The 26,174-nt window shown below is 42.8% G+C and overlaps 1 protein-coding gene across 2 annotated transcripts; it reads right to left on the reverse strand.

The window, feature by feature from the left end:
- Nucleotides 1-665: 665 nt before the first annotated feature.
- Nucleotides 666-25,802, reverse strand: Gcm1 (GCM transcription factor 1). 2 transcript variants are annotated; one of them, XM_004868815.4, is made up of 6 exons: nt 25,719-25,802; nt 22,561-22,734; nt 12,489-12,741; nt 11,505-11,617; nt 10,150-10,278; nt 666-9,194 (listed from the first exon to the last, which is right to left on the reverse strand). In XM_004868815.4, the coding sequence occupies exons 2-6, from the start codon at nt 22,633-22,635 to the stop codon at nt 8,445-8,447; spliced, it is 1,320 nt and encodes a 439-aa protein (XP_004868872.1). In that variant the 5' UTR covers nt 22,636-22,734; nt 25,719-25,802; the 3' UTR covers nt 666-8,444. The 2 variants fall into 2 exon arrangements, with proteins under 2 accessions (XP_004868872.1, XP_087052100.1); XM_087195974.1 differs by lacking the exons at nt 22,561-22,734; nt 25,719-25,802 and having other exon boundaries at nt 12,489-12,919.
- Nucleotides 25,803-26,174: the final 372 nt, after the last annotated feature.

Here is a 26,174-nt window from a genome sequence, read left to right on the forward strand (position 1 = left end):
ATATCTAGAAACTTCTTTTAAAACAATAAGTCAGCCACCTTCAAAGACTTGTGGATTAAAATAGCACTCATACATTTCAACGGCAATCCTGGGAGCTAGAGAAGACAATGGACCAATAACTTCAGATTTTGAATGAAAAATATTTCCAACCTAGATTTCTAAGCTCAGCTAAACTCTCATCCTAAAAGAAGGATTAAGATATTTTTAGATATGCAGGGACTCAAAAAATGTATTTCTCATGTGCTTTTTTCCTCAGGGAACTAGTGGAGTGTGTGCTTCAAACCAAATGAGGGAGTACACCAAGAATGAGAAAGACCCAAGGGAGGGGAGGAGCAGGAATTCCAAAGACAACGTTGAAGAGAAATGATGATTCCAAAGATGCAGGATTAGAGAGCAGCTGTCCACATTTGAACAGAGACTCCAGGAGGATTGTCTTCAAGAGAAACATCAGTGACTATAAACAAAAGGATTTTCCCAGCCTCAACAGTGTTGTTTGGTTTGGTTTGGTTTGGGTTTTTTGAAACAGGTTCTTGCTATGTAGTTCAGGCTGGCCTCGAACTCATGCTTGGGATCATAGGCACGTGCCACTATGACCAGCCTGGACAGTATTTGTTAGCTATACAGAAAATTAAGCAACAAGATGAAACATTTTATTAACTGTACAAACTATTTAATCAAAAACTGTAATAATGAACAAATGGTTCTAAAATAATTTAAAAACCATATGCAAAATAAAACGAAACTTGTCCTTTACATCACACCATATGCAAAACTAACTAGAAATGGCTCACTGACCTAACTGTAACAGCTGAAAATATAAAAATTATGAAAGAAAATATAGGAAAAAATCTTCCTGGCTTTGGATTAGCTAGGACACAGTAAGTGGGAAAATATTTGCAAAACATATATTTGATTATAGACCTTTATCTAAAAGATTTAAACCCTGCATGTATAACTTTAGAACTATTCTTTTTGTTTTGTTTTGTTTTTTCATCAGAATTGGGGATTGACTCTAGGGCCTTTGCACTGAGCTACATCTCCAGCTTTGTTTTATTTTTTATTGTGAGAGAGTATTACTAAGTCTGTAGGTTGCCCAGCCTGAGTTTGAGCTTTTGATCCTCCTGCTTCAGTCCCCCAAATTACAGGTGTACACCACCATTCCTGGCTTTTAGACTCTTTATGGAAAATCCAACAAAGTGGGTAAAAGATTTGAACAGACGATTTACCAAGATATACAGGTGGCAACACACACAGATGTCCAGCATTGTTAGTCACAAGGGAAATGCAAATAAAGACTTCAGTGAGATTCTACTACTTACTGACTGGAATGGCTAAGAGCTTAAAGATCAAGTCAAGAAGCAACAGAACCTCTCATCCTTTACTGACAGAAGGCTGCAAAATGATATAGCCACTTGGTCACAATTTGGCACTTGTGCTTGACATAGGATGAAGTTTCACTCCTAGTGATGTCACCAAGAGAAATGAAACCACGTGTGCACAAAACAACCTGTGATGTAAATATTCACAGCAGTATAATTTTTAATTGGCAAAACTGAAAACAGTCTAATTCCTACAGGCTGACATGTGGATAGATAAAGTGCGGGGTATCAACACCATTGAGTAAAAAGGGATGGAGCACCCAGCACGCAGCAACACACACAGACCTCAAAAGCATTGTGGTGAGTGAAAGAAACCAGATGCAAAAGATCTCAAGGCTGGGCATGGTGGCACATGGCTGCAATTCCAGCCCTTGGGAGGCTGAGGCAGGAGCATGGCAATGAGTTCAAGGCCAACTGGGGCTACATAGTGAGTTCAAGGCCAACCTGAACTACATAGCAAGACCTTGTCTTAAAAAACAAAACAAAACTGGCCTGGGATTTAGCTCAGTGGCACCGCACCTGCCTCGAAAGCAAAGGGCCCTGAGTTCGATCCCTGGTACCAAAACTAAACAAAAACAAACAAAAACATCTTAGGAAGTCATTTATATGACATTTCAGGCAATGCAAAAGTGGGAGTCAAGTAGGGCACTGGTACGAGTGCCAAAGGGGGCTGTTTGTATCATTAAAAGTTCTAAAATGTTCACCATCACTGAAGTAGGGGGTAGACTGTGAAGGAGCATAACAGCACTTTCTAAGGTACTGGCCACGTTCTGTATCTTGATTTGGGTGCTGTTTCATTGTAGAAATTGGTCATGTGTACATGGGCAAAGCTGTGCATTTAAAATGAGTAAATTTTATTGTATAAAATGGGTCTTTAAATTCTGGGGGAGAATGGAGCACGAGGGCGGTGGTAATGTGTGCCTGAACCCTAATGTGGTCACAGCATGTACATGTGTGAAGAGGAAAAGCAGACATGTAAGTGCATTATCCAGCATCCTTGGGGCAGGGATGAAAAGCAGAAGCTGAGAGTTAAGAAGTGGACACATTTTGGGGGCTAGGAACCAGACTTGAAATAGGAGATGGCTGCTGCTCATAATCTTCATGGTACTATTTGATTCTTCAAACTACATACGTGTTCTTTCCTTGATAAATATCAAGGTCATATTTTTTAGAGTGAAGAAAGGTTTGGATAAAAGAGCACCTAGTCCAGTGGAGGGATAATGTTTGAAATACCCAGAAAGCCTCCGACTGGGAGAAACCTGGTAGAAATCCAAGTTTCCTCCCAGTTACCATTCTGCAGCTTTTTCAGTGCAGCTGGCCTCCCAGCCTTAGCTGTCTCCACCATGCCGGGGCCAGGGCCTGCAGCCCAGGTGGCCTGTTCTTTCTCCTGGGCCTCCTGAATGTCCAGCACAGCTTCACTGAAAGCCATTCTTCGTGGGGAGCTGTGGCTGCCATAGGCTGTCTCTATTCTGGAAAGTATGCTGGGTTCCAGAAGAGCACTAATGAGGTAGTAGGTAAACTGGGGTTTCTTTTTTTTTTTCTTCTAAGTTCTTTTATTGGTACATTTTAGGTATACAGTTCGTTTACATTTATCACTGGGTGCTTGTACCTGTACATGATGTATCTTGGTTATTTTTTTCCCCATTACCTGTGGGACCTTCACCCCCTCTGCCCTTCCCTATTTACATAGACATCATTTCCATTTTTTTTTTCCTTTTCTCATAGTTTTTCCTTTGTCTCCTTTCCTTTCCCCTTCCCCTCCCTTCACCCCTTCATCTTTGGACCTTTTTTCCTATTTTGAATTATCAATTATTCATTTTAACCCTTGTTTACACTATCAGTTTCTCACACTAGTGAAACTATTCGGTATTTACATGTGTGTCCTATTTATTTCACGTAAGAGCATGGCCTCTATATGCATCCATTTAGCTATAAATGACTCTAGTTTTTCATTCTTTATGGCTGAGTAGTACTCCATTTTATAAAAAAAACCACATCTTCTTTATCCAGTTTCCAATTGATGAGCACTTGGGCTGCTTCCAAGTTTTAGCTATTACAAACTGCTGCTATAAACATGGGTGCACATATATATATTGCTGTGGTATGATTCTTTTAATTCTTTGGGGAAGATACCCAGTAGGGGAATAGCTGGGTCAAATGGGACCTCTAGTCCTAGTTCTATGAGGTATCTCCATATTGATTTCCACAGTGGTTGCACCAGTCTGCACTCCCACCAACAATGGAGAAGGGTTCCTTTCTCCCCACATCCCCACCAGCATTTGTTATTGATTTCTTGATAGCAGCCATTCTTTCTTGGGCTAGGTGGAATCCCAGTGTTGTTTTCATCTGCATCTCTTGAATGACCTAAACTGGGATTTCTTTGTTTACAGGGCTACGTGTGATAGCACTCTTGCCATAGCACCTATGGACTCTTCTGTATGTATACTGTACTAAAGTAATGCTTCAATGTATCATAAGCTAGATTTCATTAGGTTTCCCCCAAAATGGCAAAACCAAACCATTGTTTAGGAGTACCTACAAAGGTAATAAAAATATAAGAGCTGGGTGTGGTGGTGAACACCTGTAAACTCAGCACTTGGGAGACAAAGGGAGGATGACTGCTGTGACTTCAAAGCCAGCCTGGGCTACATAGTGTGTACTAGGCCAGCCTAAACTACGTAGAGAAACCAGTCTCAAAAAACAAACAAAACCCCAATAAATAGCCAACTTAGAGATCACCTTTGAGATGCAGAAGTGGCTTGCAATCAGGAGTGGGCAGGATTGGGCTGCAATTAGAGGACCTTCTTAGGGGTAAACTTAATTTCTTGGCCTGGATGGCACTTACACATGCATTTGATTTATAACTTTGATAAAATGAATGCTTTATGCACTTAGACAAAGAAATTTAGTAGATTCAGATCAATCTAATCTAATACAGGACTGTTTAAGTGTAATAGTAATGTTATTACACATCCTTTATAATGAAACATCTATGGTCCTATATGTGTTCTGAAATGACAAAAGTTAAGTTAGAGATGAATCTGGTACGACACCACATACTCTATATACACATGTATATTTTATATTACAGATACTATACATAATAATATATACATGTAGAGAATGTGTTTAAATTCTAGAACTGGTCAGCAATTGTGAGGAGACCAGAAACAAAAGATGTTTTACTTTTTTTGTTTTTTGCACCGGTGATCGATCTCAGGACCTTTTGCTTTTGAGACAGGTAGCGGCAACCACTGAGCTAAATCCCTGACCCTGTTTTACTTCTGAATTTTATGTTATGTTCACTTGTTATCAATCCAATAAAGAAAAGATATTTTTTAGAATACTTGTGTATGTATAGGGTCTTTCCAAATTTTTATGTCTAGGTTCTTACAAAATACTTCAGCAAATAAAAGGAACTGGCATCCGAATACATTTAGCTGACCATGGGCATGTTAATCACAGGCTTTTTGATTTTTTGGTGCTGGGGGTGGAACCCATGGGTTTCCCCACTGAGCTATACCCCAGCTCCCGCTAAGGCTTTTCTAAGCAAATATTTCTCACATAATATGAACCTGGCACTGAGGGCACTGTGTTGGGCTTTATGAAGATAAATAAGTCAAAAATGTAAGCCCTTATGGAAAAGGGCATTGGTGAGGGAGAAGGCAAAGGAAAGGAGTAATGGAGGATATCACCAAATTCTCTTCATGTGTCCACTTAATTTTGCTTTTTATCTTTATAAAATGAGCTTAGAAAAAAAAAAAAGGGCAATCCACTTTCTGATCCCCCTTCTGTCTCTTAGAGAGAAGCTATCTTTCAATAAATTCTTCCTACTCATAAAAAAATAATGTGGTTAGGCCATGTTTCTTATCTTGAAAACTCTTAGAAATCAGTAAGAAAATACATACTTTATAGATTTCTGTCACTAAAGTACCTGAGTAGTGGAATACTCAGTTCTCTACACTCAAGCTTTCCCACCCTCAATGTCTGTTATGGTTTGTATCTAGATGTCTCCCCAAAGCCTCATATGATCATAGGAAGGGCCTTTCGGAGGTTGGTATTACAGTTGACTTGCTATTAAGAGGTACAGCCTGGCCAGAAGAGATGGTGCACTGAGAGTATGACCTGGAAATAGGTATCTCTTGTTCCAGCTCCTCCCTTGATTTTGCTTCTCCACCATCATGACATGAGCAGCTTCTCCTCCATACCCTCTCCCAGCCAACCTGCCTTGGAGCTAACTGACTATGGACTGAAACATGAGCCATCTCCCTCAAGTTATGGGTGTTGAATATTTTGTTTCAGCAAGAAGAAAGTAACTAAGACACAGTTTGATACCAGGAGGGGTCATTACTGTGACACTGCCTGACCACTTGATTCAAAAGCCTTTGGAACTTGTTTGCAGGAGGGATTTGGAAAAGTTTGGAGATGCTGACTGGACAAGCAGCCTAAAATGCTGTAAGCCAAGTTTTATGGGAGATTCTAATGGGAGCTCAGAGACCAGAATGCTGATGAAAAGACAAACAGTAATGACCAGGTTCAGGAGGTTTCTGTTGTGAATAAGGAATCAATGGACTCCAGACTGTGTAAGTTATACTATGGCAGAAAGCTTGTCTACATTTTGCTCATTTCTTGAGATTTTGCAGGAGATTGAGATTAAGGACAGTGGATTAGTTAATCTGTAGAGGAAACTTCAAAGCAGACCAATGTTGAGGATGTAGCAAGGATCCTGCTTGCTACTTTTAAGTCAGGTTTATACTAAGAAATAGGAGCAAAAAGCCTACTTAAAAATTTTTCAGTTTTGCTAGAAAGAAATTTCCTGCAAAGATGGAGGTGAATGTGGTTGTTGAGATTAGCATTAAAAAGAAGCCAATTCCCCAAAGAGCTTAACATATACTACAGAGATATAGCATACCAATGTTCATAGCAGCACAAGTCATAATAGCTAAATCCTGGAAGGAGCCTGTATACCCTCAACAGATGAATGGATAAAGAAAATGTGGTATCTATATATAATGGAATACTACTCAGGTATAAAGGACAAATTTGAGACATTTGTTGGACAATGGATGCACCTTAAATATATAATGTTGAGTGAAATAAACCAGACACACAAGCTTAAATACTGTATGGTATCTCTCATTTGAGTAAGACAAAGTACAAACAAAAATAATAATAAAGGATGGATAGAAAGGGACAAAGAGATGGATCTCTTGTAAATAGAGGGGCCCAAGAGACTAAGGGCAAGGGCTAAGGAGGAAGGGAAGGGGAAATAAGTAGAATAAAGATGTGCCATGTACAGGGACCTAGTTATTTCATGAATGTAAGCATTTATATGCCATAAACATGAGCTAAGATTAATAGTATCAACAAAAATGAAAACGGGGAAAAGGGAATCAGAGGAGGAAGAGGGAGGGAGGGGAAGGGGAAAGGAAAAGGGATTAAAAACAGAAGCAAGTTGTATTATGTACATATACCCACTCTCCAAGATAATTGTAAACTGCATGTACTGCAAACATGTTCTAATAAAAAAAGAGAAGCCAAGTACTTTACAGCAGGACAATAAGATCAGTAGAGGGCATGTGAGAAATAGGCAAGGGCCCACCCACTGCAGGCTTAAAATTGCAAAAGTAAAAAACTGCTTTGAGAAGAATGTCCCAGAGCATGGTGCTCCAGAATGGCTGCCTAAGGAATTGGATTCCTGGGAACTGGCTCATATTGCTCAGTCATCCAGGCACTCAGAGGCCTGTACAACCATAATTCAACAGGCCTGGCAGCAGACCTTGGCATTGTCCACATGCTATTTGTTTTTACAGGTGTGTAAAATGCAAGAATTGTGAGGTCAGGAAGGCTTCCACCCAGATTTCAAAAGAAGGCCTTGGGGGGCCAGGCAGTGTGGCCGAGAGGGCAGTATGTGAAGCTGAAAGTGCAGAGGAGAGCCCAGAATTTTGGAGAAGCCAAGACTGTGGCATGTCTGCTCAGGAGAGCTGCAAGGAGTAAGCAAAGCAATGAGAGCTAAAGCCACCAGCAATGCCTTAGGAACGGCATCACCCAAGCCCTTTGGACTTCACATCCCATTGCCACAACTTGCCCCAGGTGCCAGACTTGGAGCTACAGAATTTAATGTTTGCTTTGCTGGGTTTCGATCTTGCTTTGGTCCCATTGGTTTCTGTCCCCTTGTTCCTTGTTTTTAGAATGGGAATATTTACACTATGCCTTGTATGTTGGAAGTATTTAACTTCTTTTTGATATTTACAAGGGTTCATAGCTATGAATTTGCCTTAAGCTTCAGAGGAGACTTCTGACTTTTAAAGATGAATATAATGCCTTTTGGATAAAGAAATGTACTCAAATCTTTTGGAGACCAGGGGCAGGATGTTATGGCTTATATCTATGTTTTCCAAGAGCCTCATGTTATCATACATGGGGCTTTTGGGAAGTGATAGGATTATGGGGGCATTATAGCTGACTTGCTGTTAAGAGGTGCAGTCTTCTCAGTAGAGGATCTCTTGATTCTCTCTGCTTCTCCACCATCATGACATGAGCAGCTTCTCCTCCTCCATAGCCCTCTGTCATGCTGTTTCTGCCTTAGAGCACTCCACAGATTGAAATATGAGCCAAAGCAAACTTCTCTTCCCTTAAGTTATGGGTGTTGGGTATTGTTTCTTTCAGTGACAAGAAAGTAATTAAGAGAGTCTGCTCCTTCATTTTCAGTTCCCAAGGAGGCACAGGTGAGATCCTAAGTACGTACACTTTTCCCATCTTTGTCCACTTGATATGTGTTAGCAACAGTGAAAACCCAATGGATAATTCATTGAGGTGCCCAAGGCCCAGAATGATGTGGAGGGAAACCAGGGGGCATTTGACACAGCACATTGGATGAATGTCCGTTTCTGGGCAAGGATGAGAGTACTAGGAGGGAAAAAGATTTCTTGCAGTAACAAAGAAGTCTTGTTTATTGCTTGTTGAGTCTCATTTACCTGCAGTTATATCTTGAAAATGAGAAATTCTAGCCATTTCCAAAAGTAGCTTTTTTAAGGGTATGAGGTGGTCTATGGAAGATCTGAGTCATCTCAAAGGACAGAGGTTCAGAAGCATTTCACTGTTGCAGTGATCCAAACTCATGCATGTCATTTCTTCATCAAAATCCCATCGGCCACTCTTGCCTGGCAGTGAGTATTGCTGGTGAGGATGAGAGGTATAGGTGAGCAGGAAGGGGTCTTCCTGTGGTGCAGGGTATGTGAGGGAAGGCACATAGCTGTTGAAATCGACAGGTATTTTCTCCTCGTAAACATCACCTCCTGGATTTGGCCACAAAGGGTGGCAGCTGGCTTTGGGTGCAGGTGGCTCCAAAGGAATCTGCTGGGGCAAGGGTTCCAAAGAGTTCTGGGAAGGAAAGAAGTCACAAGGCCAGTTGGTCAGAGGAAAAGGATAAGTGGGGCAGCAGCTGTCATTAAGAGAATTTCTTCCCAAAGCAGAGTTTTTACTCCACGTTTGTAGATCGTCATAATCTGAGTAGACTCCTGGTGCTGAAGGCTGAAAAAGGTCTCCATTGCTGTGAATCCGACCATCGGACAGCTTGCATTTTTCATAGAGCTTAGTGGAGTCCAACGTGGATGGCAGACTCGCCAGATCCGTAGTATCTATGGGTCCCCCTGACCCGTAGCTCTTGGAGAAGGGTAAGCAATCATTCAGTGGGTTCTGCTGGGGAGCGTTAGCTATTAAGTGTCCACTGTGACTACCAGGCAAGTGGACACCTTCCTGGAATGACCAAGTTAAAGGTAAACTTCCCTGATTTGGCCTTTTACTTGGAGGAACCTGGAAAGGAAAGTGAAATGCTCATGTTAATAAGTTAAGCAAATCTGCACAACTACCACAGGCACCTATGAGTTACTCTGTACTGCACAAGTGCCTTGTCGGATTTTCCTCATTCCTCGCATACTTCAAACCCTGACACACAGCCGCTTTGCCACAGCCACAAGGGCCTTGGGAGTAGTGAAGGCCGTTTCCATCTCCTCTCAAAGTTCTTTCACCAGTGAGAGCTGCAGTTTCCAGCACAAGGGTGTGTAAGATGTTTTACACACAGACGTAAATCTGATATCTTAACTCCTTTCTGGAAAACTCTGAGGGAATGCTTCAGAAAAACCAAACTACAGCCTCAAAAGATTTGTATTATACTCAGTACAAATTTCAGGGATATTTTTCTTTCTCTCCATTTCTCTCCCGCTCTCCCTTCCTCTTCTTCCCTCCTCCTCTTCCCAGCCCTCGTTCCCTCCCTTGACTTATCCATTTTTTTAATACTGGTTGGAGTCTGAAAACTCAGGGGTGTTTTTTCCTTCTTAAGAAAATTTTCTCTGAACTTATAGGAAGTTTGTTGAATTATAAGCAGGCCATTTAGAACATGAAATAATCAATGTGGTACCTTGGTTCACAAGCTTAATTTGTGCTATGATTTTAGAAAAGATGGCCACGTTTGTGTTTGTGCGGGAAAGATGGCCACAGTCGTGTTTGTCACTCAATACAGTTTGCAAGCAACAATAACAAAAAATTTGCCAAATGCTTCTGTTTGCGAACCAAATTGCAAACAAAAGCATTCATGAACCGAGGTACCACTATATTTTTATACATGGAGGAAGTACTGATCTCCAGTTAATCGTAGGAAAATAATCTGGTCGAGAATTAAGTTATGCTCTTCTTTATGTAAAACTATCCGCTAATAAGAGAATAGGCAAGTTGCTGCCTGTTTTGAGCACACGTGATGACAAGCTGTTACCTTGGTCTCTGGGCTTCCCTTCCGCTTTAAGGAGACAGAGGGTGATGCTGCATGCACTTTCTTCACTGCTCTTCTTGCCTCCGCTTCTAACTTGGTCTCTGGCCTCGGATGATCATGCTGTCCCTTTGACTGAAAGGCGATAAGGAAGTAAACAGGAAACAAAGTGAGTAAGTGGGTTGTCCTTGTGTATTCCGTCTTTGTGCTGCCACATGACTGGGCAGTTTGGCAGTTGCTGGGTGTAACAAGGCTGGAGAAACCTTTGACGCCCAACCCAAGCCATCCTTTGCTTGCTTGCTGCCTACCTGTCATAGGACCCTTTCCTGTGTTGCCTTCATCTGTCCTGCTTCCTGTAGCAAGTGCAGGATATTAATAAGCCTGCACATTGGTTTCAGTGAGCATGACCTTTGAGGTGCATACTATTATTATCACCCCATTTATGGGACAGGAAATGGAGGCCACTTGAGTCTCCTTCCTGAGTTAAGTGAGGGTCTGAGGTCTCCCCAGCTGGAGCTGGCCAAGTAGAGAGCTGATTGTGAAACACTCAAGAATTTCGTGAGCAGATTACTTAAAATGTCTGGTAGCTTGAAACCACCCATGGTGGGAATAGTTACAGCACAGAAATTGGCAAACCTCCCAATTAGGCCTTTTGTTTTTTTGAGAGCTGGTTTGCCAGTACTGCAGTGATTCAAACCCAGGCAGTCTGACATCAGAGAGCTCCTCCTTTACCACTGTATATGTCACTTCCCCCACTTGTACTTCTCACATATTGTACTGAAAAACGGGGGCTTTAGGGATGAAAGCAACTCCTCTGACTTCCAGCAGTAAAGTCAGAGCTGAGGTGGGCATGGGGCATGCCTGAAATCCCAGCACTTGAGAGGCGGAGGCAGGAGGATTGCAAGGGTGAACCCGGCCTGGGCAACTCATTGGCTCAGGAAAGTTCGGTCTCTAAATTTATTTTATAAAGGGGTGGGGTGGAACCTTGGGTTCAATCCCCAGTACTGCCAAAAAGTAAAAAAATTTAAAACTAAAAAAGTCTAAATGGCTAAGGGTACAGCCCAGTGTGAAGGCTCTGTGTTCAATCTGAAGTATTGCCAAGAAGGAAAAAGTAAGTCAGAGCTGGCATTCCAGCTCAGGTGTAGGAGGCTCCAAGCTAAGAGCTTGGTGTGGGGCTTGGACAGGCTGACGCCTCCCAGCACTCAGCCAGCAAGACCGCAGATATTTGTGCCCCAGGCTTGTGGCCGCAGGGTGGGGAGCAGGGTCCCGTTCCCCTGTGTCCCTCCAGCCTCACATGATACTGCTCCATAACACTTTCAAGGTAAAGAGAAGCAGAATCCCATAAGGAACTCAAATCCAACCTGGAAAAATATGAAGCGTCCGTCATGCCTCCAGAAGTTGGTGACTGGGAAGCCGCCGTGGCCTCGGCAGGGAATCAGCTTCAGAGGCCCGTTGCAGTTGGGACAGCATTTCCCTGTAGAGGAGCAGCAGAGAGTGAGTGACCTCACGGCTGCCGTCTGGGCTCAGCCTCGACCCCAGGAGGACCAGGAGGGGTCCTCCCTCTGTCAGGGAGGTCCTCACAGCCTCCCTGCGTCACCCTGACTTAGGGTTGCCCTCCATGTGCCTCTCTGCTCTCACACAGGGACACAGCCAGCAGCTGCCGACCAAAGTGGGCACTTTACAGGGCACAGAGAGCTCTTCTGAGCAGAAAACCTCTCCCTTCTCATTGACTTGGATTTAAATTCTTGGTAAAGAGAGGAAAAACTTATTTTATTTTACAACTAGAATTAAGGATCGAGGGGCAAAGCCATATAGGCGAGGGTGAAAATGACTTCCAACAGGTCCTGAACTGACAGCAGGTTCTGCAGACAAATAACTAAGAAAGATCATGAAGTAACTTGAGGTTCGGGGTGGGCTCAGGGCCCAGGTTACACTGGATGCATCTATTTCACAGGCCTGGTGAGTATGGTAAAATAAAAGGAAAGAACAACTATTTCAGTGGAAACCCAAATGGACAGAACTTCACACTTTAGCTCGCCACTGCTGCTGAAAATAACGAGTTGATAAACTACTGTCTCCTGAATTTATATGGGCCACTCATGCATTTGCACCAGTCCCCAGATGACACCTCTTCCTTCTGACAAGGGCCTAAAGCTGGCTATCTTAATTCAAGGGTGCTGTGTTCAGGGCGGGGGCTCAGTGGCTCCCTCATCTATTCAATGCTGGAACAGCTCTGCCCGGTGCTGATCAGGGTGAGGCTTTCCTAGGCCTTGGGATGTGTCAGGACAAGGTGGTCCATCTGGGCAGGGGCCCTGAAGGGTGGTGCTGCCACCATCCCCACTCACGCTGCTGCTTCTGCCGGGCTTTGTCACAAATGGCGGGCCTCAGGTAGATCTTCCGTCCATCCTTTGTGGAGCAGTCTCGGCCGCAGACCACCACACCCAGGCAGGACTTCTTAAGGATGCGTGAGTTGTGGTTGTTGGTGTTGCGCATGGCCCAGCTGCTTAGGTGGCGCTGTGCACTCCTGTCCTCCGCGCTGTAGATGTGCTTCACATAGGAATCTGGCCACTCCTGGAACCAGTCAGTCTTCTTCACATTCTGACGGAAGCATAAAGACCACTTGTATAGTTTGAGCCAGAAAACGCAACTGTCTACTACTGCAGGCTCAGCAGAGGTGAAGGGTATTCTGACCATTGAAAGCTGCTCACAACGCCGTTGGCAAAGCCTTACCTAAATTTATGGTGATGCTAGAATCTCAAAGCACAACTCAAAGCAATGCCACGCCTGTCAAGCATTCAGCCACTAGACCAACAGGAGCTGGAATTCAGTCCCTCTGAGTTCTATCTGATTGAGGTTTCTCTAGTCTTCAGTGATAAAAGTAATGACCATTTCTCAGTAAGACTTTGTGAGGGTGAAGAAATATCATTGTGGTCTTACATAATAACTGAAAAACTACAGCAAGACAGTGAGATAACACCTTATTGGGAACCCAACGAGTTTATGCAAAGTCACTAGAGATAAGCAGTGGGGAGACTGGAGAGCCCTGGTTTTCAGAAAGGTCTCAGGAGCCACTTTCTCTCCCATGAAGAGCCTCTTCCTTTTTCTCTCTGTCCATTTTCACATGCATCAAATGTGGCAGAGGACTCAGGAAGAGCTTCAGTGTTCTTGCCAGGATTGGCATTACACTCTGCCCATGGACATCTCACCGAACTCTCCTACAAAAGTCAGAGGTGAGGGGAGTTGTTCAATGCCCAGAGTTTCAGTTTTGCAAGATAACAGAGTTCTAGAGATTGGTTGCCCAATAACATGCATATAGTAACCCTACTGGACCGTATTCTTAAAACTAGTTAAGATAGTAAATTTTATGTTGTGATTTTGGCCAGAATGAAATAATGAAAAGGTCAGGGACATAGTCCTGATGGCAAAACTTATTTTGTTTTCTGTGCCTTCTGTTCTTTATCTGTAAAACAAGGATAATATGACTCACCTACTTCAGGAGAGTGTTGTATAATGTACTCTTACACAACACCTGGTGTTCTGTGGGCTCTAAATAAATGTCAGTCACAGGCGATGTGGCTCATGTTCCCAAGCCAGTGACAGATGCCATATTTGACAGATCCTGCCTACTTCTTAGAAAGAGCATCAGCAAATGGTCTCAGCAGTCAGTGTTACACTATTCCCATCCCCATGGCTTTCAGGGAGTTGCAATGATGTAAGAACACTTTTCATGTAGAAGAGTCTAGGTGGTCAGACTAGGAGATTCTAGAAGGTCCAGAAGGGTGCCTCTTCTTTGTTTCCCCAACAAGAAAGCATGGGACAGAATATGAGAAAAGAGGCCCGGGGATTTAGCTCAGCAGTTCTGGCCCCTGCCTTGCAAGCGCAAGGTCCCAAGTTCGATTCCCGGTACCGAAAAAAAAAAAAAAAAAGAAGAGGAGACTATTGCATAAGGGCCGGGGATTTAGCTCAGTGGTTCTGGCACCTGCCTCAAAAGTTCAAGGACCCGAGTTCAATCCCCAGTACCGAAAAAAAAAAAAAAATGAGAAAAGAAAGACAAGAAACTCTAGAAGGAAAAACATAAATATTAACTTCAGGGTGAATGGGCATTTACTGAGTTAGACTTCAGGTTTAGAACATGCCAAAGAATACGAAGTTGCCCAAGAAGAGAAGGGGGAAGGCGTAGATAAATGATGATCAAAATATATAATGAGTATTTAAATTTTAAAAGTGCATCACAATAAAGAAAAAACAGTGCCATTAATCCCCCTCAATACCACTCATCTTGGCTTCAAATACACTTATGCCATCATTCTTGCCACTTTCTGCAGAAGTTCTAGAAGTTGTCTTTCCTGAGTGTCTTTAGTTGTGCTGTTGCAGCTGCTTTGATGTCCTGAATTGATTCAAGACATTGACCTTTCACAGTCATTTTGACTTTGGGGAAGAGCTGGAAGTTTCATGGTGCCTGATCCAGTGAGTAAGGTGGATGAGGATGCAGTGTCATGTCTTTTTGAGCTCCCTTTCTTGTGGATCACACCCAGCAGCACTACCACCATATTTTTTATCACACATCATTAAGACACAAAAGAGGATTTCCAGAACTACTTCAGTAAAGTGGCAGGAATGATGAGATAGTGTATTGGAAGGAAGGAAAGATTTGAAGAGGAATTACTGGCAATGCATCTTTTACTGTAATAATGTTTTTTAACTTAAGAATTCACCATATTTTTCAATTACATCTCATAAATCAAGACAGTGAGGTGGGGGGTAGGGGGCAGCTGCAATCATTTGTACAAAGACCCTCACTGGACAGCCCTCTCTTTCACTTCCCCACCCCCCTGGCAATTGTGACTCTATCCCCCCACCCCACCCCGCCACCTTCTCCATCTACCTTCTTTTTTCTTCTTTCTTCTCACTAAAAGCCTAAAACAATGCTCCCTCACTTCCTCTCACAGAAATGCCATAGGAAATATCACGAAAACATCATCATCTTTCCAAATGATAAAAATGCAGTCTAAAACATTAGAATGTGTACTTATCATAATTTGGATTATAAAAACCTGGGGGATTTGAATTACTTGTATTATTCCAATGTGATGGGGGGTTGCTGGTTGTTTTGTTTGGTCTTGTTTTGTTTTTGGCCTTTTGAGACAGGGTCTCACTATGTGGTTCAGGCTGGACTCAAACTCACAATGATCCTCCTGCCTCAGCTTCCTGATCACTGGGATGATAGGTATGCACCATACAATGCACAGTTATCAGGACAGAAGAGACAAGGAAGCAAGCAAAAGTTAGAGAAAAGCTGGAGTTTTTCAGTTTTTTAAATTGCATATTAGTTATAATAAGCACTTATTAGTTATACAAAAATGGGTTTCATTTTGGTATATTTGCACATACATTTGACATATTTTAATTATTCTACCCCATTAGCCTCCTTCCCTGCCCTTTTCTCATTCCCTTTCTTTTCTCTAATAATCTCTCTTCTATTTTCCTATCAGCTTTCTTTTTTCCTTTTTTGATTCCACATATGAGAGAAAACCTGCAATATTTGACTGGGTCTGTCTTATTTTGAATATTTTTAAGATTTAAAGTTGAGTAGCCTCTTCAGGCTAGTCAGGGGCTTAACTTGCATGCAGCAGGAGGAGAGGAATCTGCTCATGATGGTGTCAAGGGTGTTCCAGCTAAAGCACAGGCTCTGTGCTTATCGAAGAAGAAATGACCTCTGATATTTTGCAAGCTGTTTCCACAGGCTGCCCTGGTTCCGTGAGGAATGCAATACTGAGTGTGGCAGTGTATGGATCAAGAAAATTGCTAGGAGTAAATGTGATCACATTAAGCCATTCTTCTAGCTCTGTGATTTACACCCAGTCTTTGACCTCACAGTTAGTGGGATCTTTCATGTCTTTCTACATAGAAATTAAGAGAAAATCTAGATCCCAGTAATATGAAAGACCTCAAATGTCAAAGGGATGACAGCAATCTGAAAGCCCTTTTAAATTAAGGCATCAGAGAGGTAAAATTTAAAAAGAAAGAATAATCATTTCTTAATCTTGTTTAGTGATTCCCTATAAAATATTTTCTTTTAAGATCCTTTGTTTATTTTAATTTCTAACTTTTCATGAGTAACTTTGTTTTTCTTCTTGGTTAAGAAGTGTCTAATTGAGCCGGGGATTTAGCTCAGTGGTTTCGCCGCCTGCTACCCAAGTCCAAAGACCCGAGTTCGATCCCTGGTACAAAAAAAAAAAAGTGTCTAATTGAAAGAGAATATGTATGCTTAAGGTTTCCAACATGTGAACCTGATTTATATTTTATAATCTCATGGTTAACATCACTGAGAGTTTAAATCAATTATACACCTGTGTATAATTGTTAAGTAGGATATTTAATCCTCTAACTCGCTCAAAACTTTTGAAGTGTTATGCAGTCATAGAGAACCCTTCAACTTCCTTCATTTACTTTAACTTAATCACTTGAACTTTAATGGGGTGTCATAAGAATTTGAGATTACTACTATAGAAAACTAATCAAAATCAAATTCTGCAAGTATCAAAAATGTCTACATTGTTATTATATTAAAATTGACTTTCATTTGTAATGTCATTTACACTCATGTAAAGCAATTATCTGTAAGGTTTTCTTTAATTACAGGAATCACTTATTAATTCCTTATATAAGTATTTTCAAATAGAACAAGGACAGCAAACAGACACACCTTAAGCAAATCAAAGAGTGGGAAAAGATAGATGCAGAAAAAAATTCAGCCAGCCTTTTGATCTACATAAAAATATTCAGGAATTGCTTTCTTCTGGGCCAGTCAGAAACTGAACTCCAAGTGTCATCAAGGAGAAAATTTTTACTTCAACAGAATGCTTTTCCATCAGCTCAGGAATGATTCCTTAGACTAATCCTGCCTTTTTTTTTTAGACAGGGTCTTGCTGTGTATAGTTCAAGCTGGTCTTGAACTCACTATGTGGCCCAGGCTGGCCTCGAACTCATGGCAATCCTCCTGCCTCAGCCTCCCAAGTGCTGGGATTACAGCCATGCACCACCATGCCCGGCTATCCTGCCATTCCAACTGGAGGTAAGGAAGACTCAGGACAAAGTTCCTTCTGTGCTCCGAAGGCACTAAGCCAGGCCACACTATTCCTGCTTCCCAACTGTCAGCTGCTTCTCTCTTCCCTTTTCCTTTCCTTTCCCACACTACCCACCTAAGAAAGGAACCTGCTGGGGACATCAGAAGAATCTCTGCTGCCACAGATGTGGCCATGTCCCCACCCCATCATACCACAAGCACAGGGTGGCAGAAGAACTGTAGCTCCTGCAGCAAGAGCCCCATGACCCGGACCCCATCTAGGCTGAGCTGTCCCAGGGAAGTTCAGATGACCTTGACGTGCAGGAGAGCAGCAGGGAAAGAGGGTGAAGCCACAGTGTCCCCTGTCAGATCAAAAATGTGACCTGATTATGCAATCAGATAATAATTGACAAGACCTCCAGAATCTAATTTATCTTTAGCTCCCTAGCATCTTGACACATCTGATTACAATTGGCTCATTCTGATTACATTTAGCCACATGAATTAACAGGAAGAGCTCACATTTGCTCAGTATTGGCTCATCCCCTGCAGAAGCAGAGCAAATTTTTTTGCTGGCTAAAATCATGATCCAGGAATGAACTAATCCAAGATGTGACCCTTTTGTACCTGACTCTATTTTGTTCCAGAGAGTGTTTTCTCTACAAAAAATGTACTTAAACCTTGGAATTGTGTGAGTTAGTGGTTTAGAGTGGCTTTGGCCATAGGTTAGACTGAAAAGTGCTTGATGTTTAGGAACAAAATAATTCAGGGGTTTGTTGGCTGTGGTGCTATTGCACCAACCCTACTTCTGCTGGGGAAAATGGGACGGAGGGCTGCTCTTCTCTATGACATGGGTGGTATTAAGGAGAAAATGGCATGAAGTTTATTCTCCAGTTTTCAAGGAAAAGGGGATCTCTTACAAGTCTCTCTCTTAAGTATTAAAATCAGTATTGATGAGATTGTAGGACCTCATTCTTGGGGACCATGTAATCTACATTTTTAATGAAGGTAAGACTAAACCAACAACAGATTTTTGCTGCTTGAACAAAGGAAACTCTAAAGCAATTTCATACTTTCCAAGTGCAAATACAACTTAAGGGAAATAAGACAGGAAAGCACAGCTGGTGTACTATATTAGCCTGGAATAAAGAAACTTTTATCAGTGATGGTTGAGTCTATGCCTGTGCATCTGGGCTCCCTCGAGGTTGTGTTAAGGGGAAATGGAATCAAAACAAAATAGTCAGAAACAAGTGGAAATGAAAAGGAAGCACATAGGAAACAAATACAGGGAGGGAAGCATTACTGAGGGCAAGCAGAGCTGGAAATCTGTGCGCCCTGAGATCTGATCCCCTCCCACAGCCATGACTCCTCTGCACCCGCACGGTATCCAAGTCCTCTTGGGGTAGCCAGCTTCCTGCCAGGTCCCCCATCTTCCTGCTGAACTCCTGTGCACAGCGCTGTCAAGAGTAGACAGGGCCAGGGATTTAGCTCAGTGGTTCCACCGCCTGCCTCTAAAGTGCAATGTCCTGAGTTCAATCCCCGGTACCAAGAATAAATAAATAAATAAAATAAAGAGTAGACATCTGAGAGCCTTTGGGTTTGGTGCCCTGCCCTCTCCCTGGATTGGTAAAGCTATCTGCCAAAGCCGGGCATGGTGATGCACACCTGTAATCTCAGCACTAGGGAGGCTGAGGCAGGAGGTTCACTGCAAATTTGAGGCCAGCCTGGACTACAATAGTGAGTTCAAGGTCAGCTTGAACTACATATCGAGACCTTGTCTCAAAAAACAACAAAAAATATTTTTAATTTAAAAAAGAAATAAAGCCACCATGCCAGAACCATGCTGAGTTACATCTCCCTCTTCCAAACTCCTCTAACCTTTTTCTGCAAGGCCATGATTCTCTTCGGGGAGCTGATCTTAGTCCACCAGCCCAGGAGAGTGGGAGCTTCTCCCATGTCTGGTACCCTCCAGTTGCTCAGAAATGCCTGCTGCTCTAATGAGGACCTTCCTGTTCACTGCTGTCAGTATTAATTCAGCCATGTGTCTTGTGTGTCTGAGATGTGGCATTTTTAGGACCAGAATATTAGCATTTGGGTAACCATTTCCCCAAATCATCATTTACTAATTCAAACTTGAAGCATGTGAGAAGATGAACAGAAAATAAATTTGCTCATGGTTTACAGAAGTTAATTATAATGGTAAAAATGTAAGATATGAAAAATAAACTGAATTATTTGTACAGGTGGAATAAAAAATATAACTGGGGGCCTGGGATTTAGCTCAGTGGTACCTAGCCTGCCTGGCAAGTGCAAGGTCCCAAGTTCAATCCCCGGTACCACATTTTTTAAATATTCAAACAGATGATCTGAGGAACATTAATCACCCGAGAAGCTCCTCCCAGCCTCCTTAGGAGAGCCACTAGTGCCCAGGCAGGGGCAGAGGCTGCACATCTGCACCTGAGGTATCTGCTGGACTCTGTTGCCCTTTTTCTTCCTTCAGAACACCTTTTTGATTCCTTATAACTTGGACTCCACAGGACACACTGCTCTAAGCAGCTGGAGAGTGAGGCAGGACACAGAAGGAGCCACTGTTTCCTCTTTCAGAGCAAGTGGCAAAGACTTAACAGAATCAGTTCATCCAGAGTCACACACGAACAAGCGATGGAGACACCAGGCCTCAAGTGCTGTCTACGCTGGGCACTGCACTCGCTCAGGGCTGGCAGTTCTAAGGTCCTCATCTACCAGACCCAGGAGGGACCTTGTGTGCAACCCCTCATTCTCAGAAGGGGGTTCCAGAAGAGGTAAAGGACTCTTGCAGGATCTAGAAACAAAGTGAGGTGGAGCTGGGACTCAATTCTGGGGCTGGTATCCTCGAGCCTGAGCGTCATAGCATACCCACCGCCCCACCTATATTCCAGAATAGAAAACTTATCATTCCAAAGTCTCCTCAAGGTCTTTGACTTTTTCATTCTAACTGGTTCCTGATATGATTTTAGAGCCAGCTGGGAGATGCTGTCTCTATCAGAAAATATTAAGGTACAGCTACACATGGTGGTGCACACCCGTAATCTTAGTACTTCTGGGGCTGAGGCAGGAGAATAGCAGGTTTGAGCTCAGCCTGGGCAACTTAGCAATTTAGCAAGACTCTGTCTCAAACCAGGCATGGTGGTGCATGCCTGTCACCCCAGCATTCAGGAGGCTGAGGCAGGAGGATTGCTGCAAGTTTGAGGCCAGCCTAGGCTACTTAGTGAGTTTAAGGCCAGCCTGAACTACATAGCAAGACCTTGTCTCAAAAAACAAATAAACAAAAGACCCTGCTTCAAAATTAAAAAAAAAAAAAATAGAAAAGGGCTAGTGATGTAGCTTAGTGTAAAGGCCCTGAGTTCAATCCCCAGTACCAAAAAATAAGAAAAAAAGGAAAAAAAGGGATATTTATATTTTTAGGCATTTCCCTGGTACATTTAACAGGTTGAATAGCACTTAACTATTTCCAGTACTCTTGGTATCTTTTCTATAAACCATGAATGATACATTTCCAAAATGTGTGTGAGAGCATGTATTTTTGCCGTAAATTCCTCAGTTTACTGACTTGAATAGCTGAGAATGCTTTTGTTTTTGAAAGTGCAAGTTGGAACATGAGCTTTGATGAGCCCTGACTTTCCCTCAGGGAAGTAGTTCTTCCCTTCCTTTGTTTTGGATCTGATAACTGATATGGATCCTCTGTCCCAGAAAAAAAAAATGCATGTCAATACACAGTGTTGCCCATCATTTCAAAGTGTTCTTGGGCTCCACTGAAATCCTGCTCTAAAATGTGACATTGCGACATCTTCTAGGTATCTGCTAACTTCAACTTGTGACTTTGTGTACGTCCAGCTCTAATTTGGGTGAGAGTTTGCAATCTTGAAATTAGTAGTAGGCAGAAATTTGGTCTCTGAGTCTAGAGTAATTAAAATGTACTTTAAAGTTCCCCTAAAGCAGCTACAATAATTTTTAATACCAATGAAGTACAAGTACAATGAAAATCCCTAAAAAATATATTTTCATCACTTAGCTATGATTTATTTAACCACCTTTTAGTGAATGGACAGTGGGGTACACTTCTGTCCTCCACTTCCCCAAGACCCAACATGGGAGATTATAAGGGAAACTTAAAGAGAAACAAAGAGAAGCAAAAGAAGATCTCCATTAGAGTGAGAACCTGGACTTGTTATAAACCAAAATTGGACTCTGCATCTTTCTTCCCTGCTTGGGATGATTCAAACTCCCTATTTTCCAGAGTCAGCTGGCCAGAAGTGTCTTGGTATCACTTAGTGCTGGTTCTCTCCAACCCTAGTCTGCCAAATCACCTTTACAAACAGCTTCCATTGAAAACATCTTCAAATGCCAAGAAAAGAGGGCAAAGAGTCAGGAAAAATACATGTGGAAAACCAGTTTTAGGCAGCCAATGCCTTAAATTAAATTAAGTGTTGAAAGAGTCACCAGGCACAGTATCGCATGCTTGTAATCCTAACTATTCAGCAGGCTGAGGCAGGAGGATCATAAGTTCAAGGCTAGCCTGGGCAGTTCAGCAAGAACCTGCCTCAAAACAAATAATAAAAAGGGCTGGGAATATAGCTCAGTGATACAGCACTTGCTTAACAGGCATAAGGCCCTGGGCTCAATCTCCAGTACCAGAAAAAAGGGGGAAAATGTCAGAAAGAAAAAGAGCTAAAAAGTCAATTGTCAAAGAGGAAGACCAAGAAAATATGAAATGAAAGGCCTTTTCCATCTAGAAACAAAACCAGTGTGCGCATGGCATTTACAGAAGTTCTGCAAGAAGTAGACATTTCAGCTATAGGTTAGTTTAAACCATTTACTGTAGCAAATAAGGTAGTAGAGAGGCTTGTGCATAATTTATTTTTTGAAACAGGGTCTTGCTATGTAGTTCAAGCTGCCCTTGAAGTAACTCACTATATAGCTTAGGCTAGCTTCAAATTCAGGCAATCCTCCTCCCTCAGCCTCCCAAGTGCTCAGATTACAGATGTTTGTCACCACCTCTGGATGGCTTGTGCATAATGAGTCAAACTGCCAGCAAATAAACAATCATGGGTTTTCTCATGGCAGTGAGGTGGGGGGCTGCAATGTGGGCCTTACCTGCTTTGAAAGAGGAGGGAAGCAGCACTACCTTTGTCTCAATCTACACCTGCTGATGAGAGCTGCTCAAATCACAGGGTTTGCATTTCCACTTCAAATTCCTTAATGGGACTCAGGGCTGAAGCTTGGGGAGCTGGCCCAGCTGCAGCCTTCTCCAGTCCCTTCAGAGTGCTGGCAGTGAGAGTCAGGGCCGTGAAGCCCCCTGAGTAAGTACATACCTGGGGCAGCTTCATGTCGTTAATGTCCCAGCTCAGCAGCTCTTTGTCTTCAGAGTCAAAGTCACTGGGCTCCATGATGAGGCCAGGCTCTCTCGGAAGGATGAAAGTTTTGCTCTTGGAGGCTCCTGATATTGGTGGATCAATCTACTCCAGCTGTTCAGACCTGAAGACTGGCTAAAAAAAAGGAATGATGGTAACACTGACCATTCAAGAGATTAAAATCGTGCCTTTCTGCCAGAAATAGGCTTCACCGACATTTCTGCAAGTACCAACACAGGAATAAAGAAGGGGCTGTGGAAGGCTGCCCTAGGGAGCCAGAGCAGAGAGGTTGATGCCGCGACGCTGCTGCCCTGAGGTCTGCACCTCTGTCACTGCTGTCCCCAGGTTAGGAACGCCTTCGTCGAAACTGCTGTTATCTGTGGCCAATGGGTAGGACCTTCTTCAGAAGAAGAAGAATTGGCTTGGACTTGTTCCACAAAAAATGTCTTCATAAATTAGCTAACATGGCTGAAATTGCAAGACAGGAACATCACACTGGATTGATCTAAGTATCTGTTAATCCAAATTGCCACAGGGGTTAGTTTTGGTGTCCTCTGTGTATCCTTTGTGCCCTGTGTACCTTCAAATATCATCAACAAGGATATCATCCTTATGCTGTCAGGTTTTTCTGAAACAGGGCTGCTTAACCTCAGCACTACTAACATTTTGAACTGGACAATTCTTTGTCGGGGGAGTCTCGCACATTGGAGAACATTCAGCAGCATCCCTGGGCTCTTCCCACAGGGGCCAGTGGCTGGTCCCCCAGTACTTTCTAGCTGTGACAAACAACAGAATAGCCAGACACATGTCCATGGGGCAGAGGCTGAAACTGCACATTTAGGAGCTGCTTTAAACTACTGCTTCTTCACCTTTCTTTATCCCAAAGGCTCCTTAATGATTTTTCTGAGTTTATGTTCGGTAATAACACTCTGCCCCACCTCTCAAGAACATCCCATCTCATTTCTTTGATTTAATTGCATTATGTAAATGATATTCAAAAATGTTTGTTCAAGCTGCATTTATTCCAATTTTTAATTATAATTGATTAAAGAGGATTTAGGAAGGAAGGAGAGAGGGGAAAAAAAGAAGGAAGAAAGGAAAGAGGAAAAGAAGGAGATTTAAAATATTTCTCTGAGGGAAAAACTGAAACATTTTGCAGATAAAATGTGCTTATTAATAAGATATAAAGTGAAAGATATACCCAGGCGTGGTATTCCAGCTACTCAGGAGGCTGGTACAAAAGGATTGCAAGTTTGAGGCCAGCCTGAGCAACTTAGCAAGACTCTGTCTCAAAACAAAAAATAAAAAGGGCTAAGGATATACCTTATTAGTAAAGTGTCCCTGGGCTCTATCCTCAGTACCATTAAAAAAATAAAAAGAAGAAGCAAAACATATTTGGGTGTGGGACATTTCTTTCATTTGTTGGTATTCTTATATAAGGGACGTGGTGATGTTACATAGAGCTATTCAATAATAAACTCAAACCACTAGTTACATCAGTAGTCTGAAACTTAGCAAGTCTCAGAAGCGCTGGGCCTTAGTTACTCATCTGCCTTTAACTCTAACACTGCACCATCCCGGCTCTCCATGTGGGAGTTGTCATTAAGTGACAAGATTAGCTGAACTCTTCCCTCTCTGTCCTGCGTTTACACCTTTAAACTCAAGGCACATGAAATCCCTGCTCCCCACTTCAGACACTGACTTTCAAGAGTAAACCCCCAAGAGGGGTTTTGTTTCCTTTCTTTCTTGTTTTCAGCAGTGCTGGGGATCAAACCAAGGCCCTGCACATGCTAGGCAAGTGTTCTATTACTGAGCTATGCACTGGCCCAATGCCATGAGCTTGAAGTAAAATTCTATGTTTGGGAAATAAACAGAGTAGCCAAAGAGATGGTTGAATTTAAGGTGGGGTCAAGGCTACCCCACTGGGATAGGATAGATGCTGGAAGGACAGACAGGGTTGTTTGTGTGGATGAACCCCACTCATGAGGTGGAACAAGGTATCCGAAGGCCCTGAATTGGAAACCACAGGTAGTAACTGAGGCAAACCTGCCAGCTCTGAGGGTCTGGCGGGGCTGTCGTGAGCCACCAGCAATGTGACCTGAACTCAGGGGTGTTCTGCAGCTATCCCTATCTCTTTTCATTTTTTGAGACAGGTCTCCATAAATTACCTAGACTAACCTGGAACTTGTCATCCTCCTGCATCAGCCTCCAGGGTAGGAAGGATTACGAGCATAAACCACTGTGCCCACCCAGCTCATAGGCCTTAAATAACTAATATAAAAGACATCCAGCAGCAGTTTTACGTGCTTACCTCATTGAATAGTAACAACAGTAACTCTGAGAACCCAAATTTTGTCACCATTAACTAGAATAGAATTATTTTTAGGGCTGAGGGCGTAGTTCAGTGGTAAAGCACATGAGTGAGGCCCTGGGTTCAGCCCCTGGCACCACACACACACACAAAGAATAGATTCATTTTTTAAAAAACTTTAGAAAATAACAATTATATTTTCAGAAATCAAAACCATTGTTTGTAGTTGAGGTTATATAGATGTAATTCTCTTACTTGCTTTTAAATTCAGGGGAGGGGAAAAATCTCACCACAGGAAAATTATGTTGTTTTTGTAGATCTTCTTCTAATATAAACTTTTGCCAAATGGATAAGCATTAATTTAATATTTTTCTGAAGATCAAGAACATAGGAAGAAAATACAGAAAAGAAAAAAAGACTGTTCTACAACCCTTAAACAAGAGAACTCAGTTTTCTCCAGAATAAAAAGAAAAAAAAACTAAACTAAATCTTTTTGGTTTTTGTTTTTTCATTTTTTGAGACAGGGTCTCATTATGCAGTTCAGGCTGGCCTTGAACTCGAAGCAATTCTCTTGCCTCAGTCTCAATCCTCCTAGCTCAGCCTCCCAAGTGCTGGGATTATAGATGTGTGCCACCCGCCTGGCTAACTAAGCTGAAATTGTCAAGACTTCCTGAAAGCACCTTGGCCAGAGTGCATTCGGTTTTCTTCATTGCTACAGAAAATGAACTTAAGCAAGTACCACCCCGTAGGAGAGGATGGCCATCACCTCACCTCCACTTGCCTCTCCTCGCTAGTCCTGCTTCCTTACCTTCCAATTCCTCATCCAGATGCAGACACTGTGTCATCAACTTCATCTGTGCCGCAGGTCCCAGCAGACTCCAGTCATTTTCTGAGCAGACACTGTACGCTAACTCCAGGTCAGGGTACAGTATGCTAATGAGCCCTGGCCACAGGCCAATCAGAATCCACGTGTGCTAGAGGCCCAGAAGGAGCAGCCTGGCCCCTCTGGCTGCCAGCAGGCAGTGGACATTCTGGGCCGTGGATGCCAAGTCTCCCCTCCCTGGTGCCCAGGGGACGCTTGGACTGAAGTGGACAATGAGAAGAACGTCAAGAGAAGTGGAGATGTTTTCCTTCGTGTATTTTTATAGGTTGCACCCAAAGCAGACCAATTGGCAGTAGATCCTACTCTCCCACCCTGCGTGCTGTATGCGTTCAAAGGAGAGAAGTCAGGCAGGGTGGGACACGACTGGAATCCTAGCTCCTC

The sequence above is a fragment of the Heterocephalus glaber genome, unplaced genomic scaffold, assembly GCF_053883595.1.
Source record: "Heterocephalus glaber isolate CG9 unplaced genomic scaffold, H.glaber_assembly_v1.0 deba00001610, whole genome shotgun sequence".
In the NCBI taxonomy this organism is placed as follows: Eukaryota; Metazoa; Chordata; class Mammalia; order Rodentia; family Bathyergidae; genus Heterocephalus; species Heterocephalus glaber.

Bases quoted from the DNA above. Each gene is read 5' to 3' on its own strand.
- Gcm1 (XM_087195974.1), bottom strand. From the start codon at position 12,837: ATGGTCAGAATACCCTTCACCTCTGCTGAGCCTGCAGTAGTAGACAGT. The intron at 11,618-12,488 runs GTGAGTGGGGAT...GCTCCTCTACAG, and splicing joins AGCCCGGCAGAAGCAGCAGC to GGAAATGCTGTCCCAACTGC. The intron at 10,279-11,504 runs GTTGGATTTGAG...ATCGCCTTTCAG, and splicing joins GACGCTTCATATTTTTCCAG to TCAAAGGGACAGCATGATCA.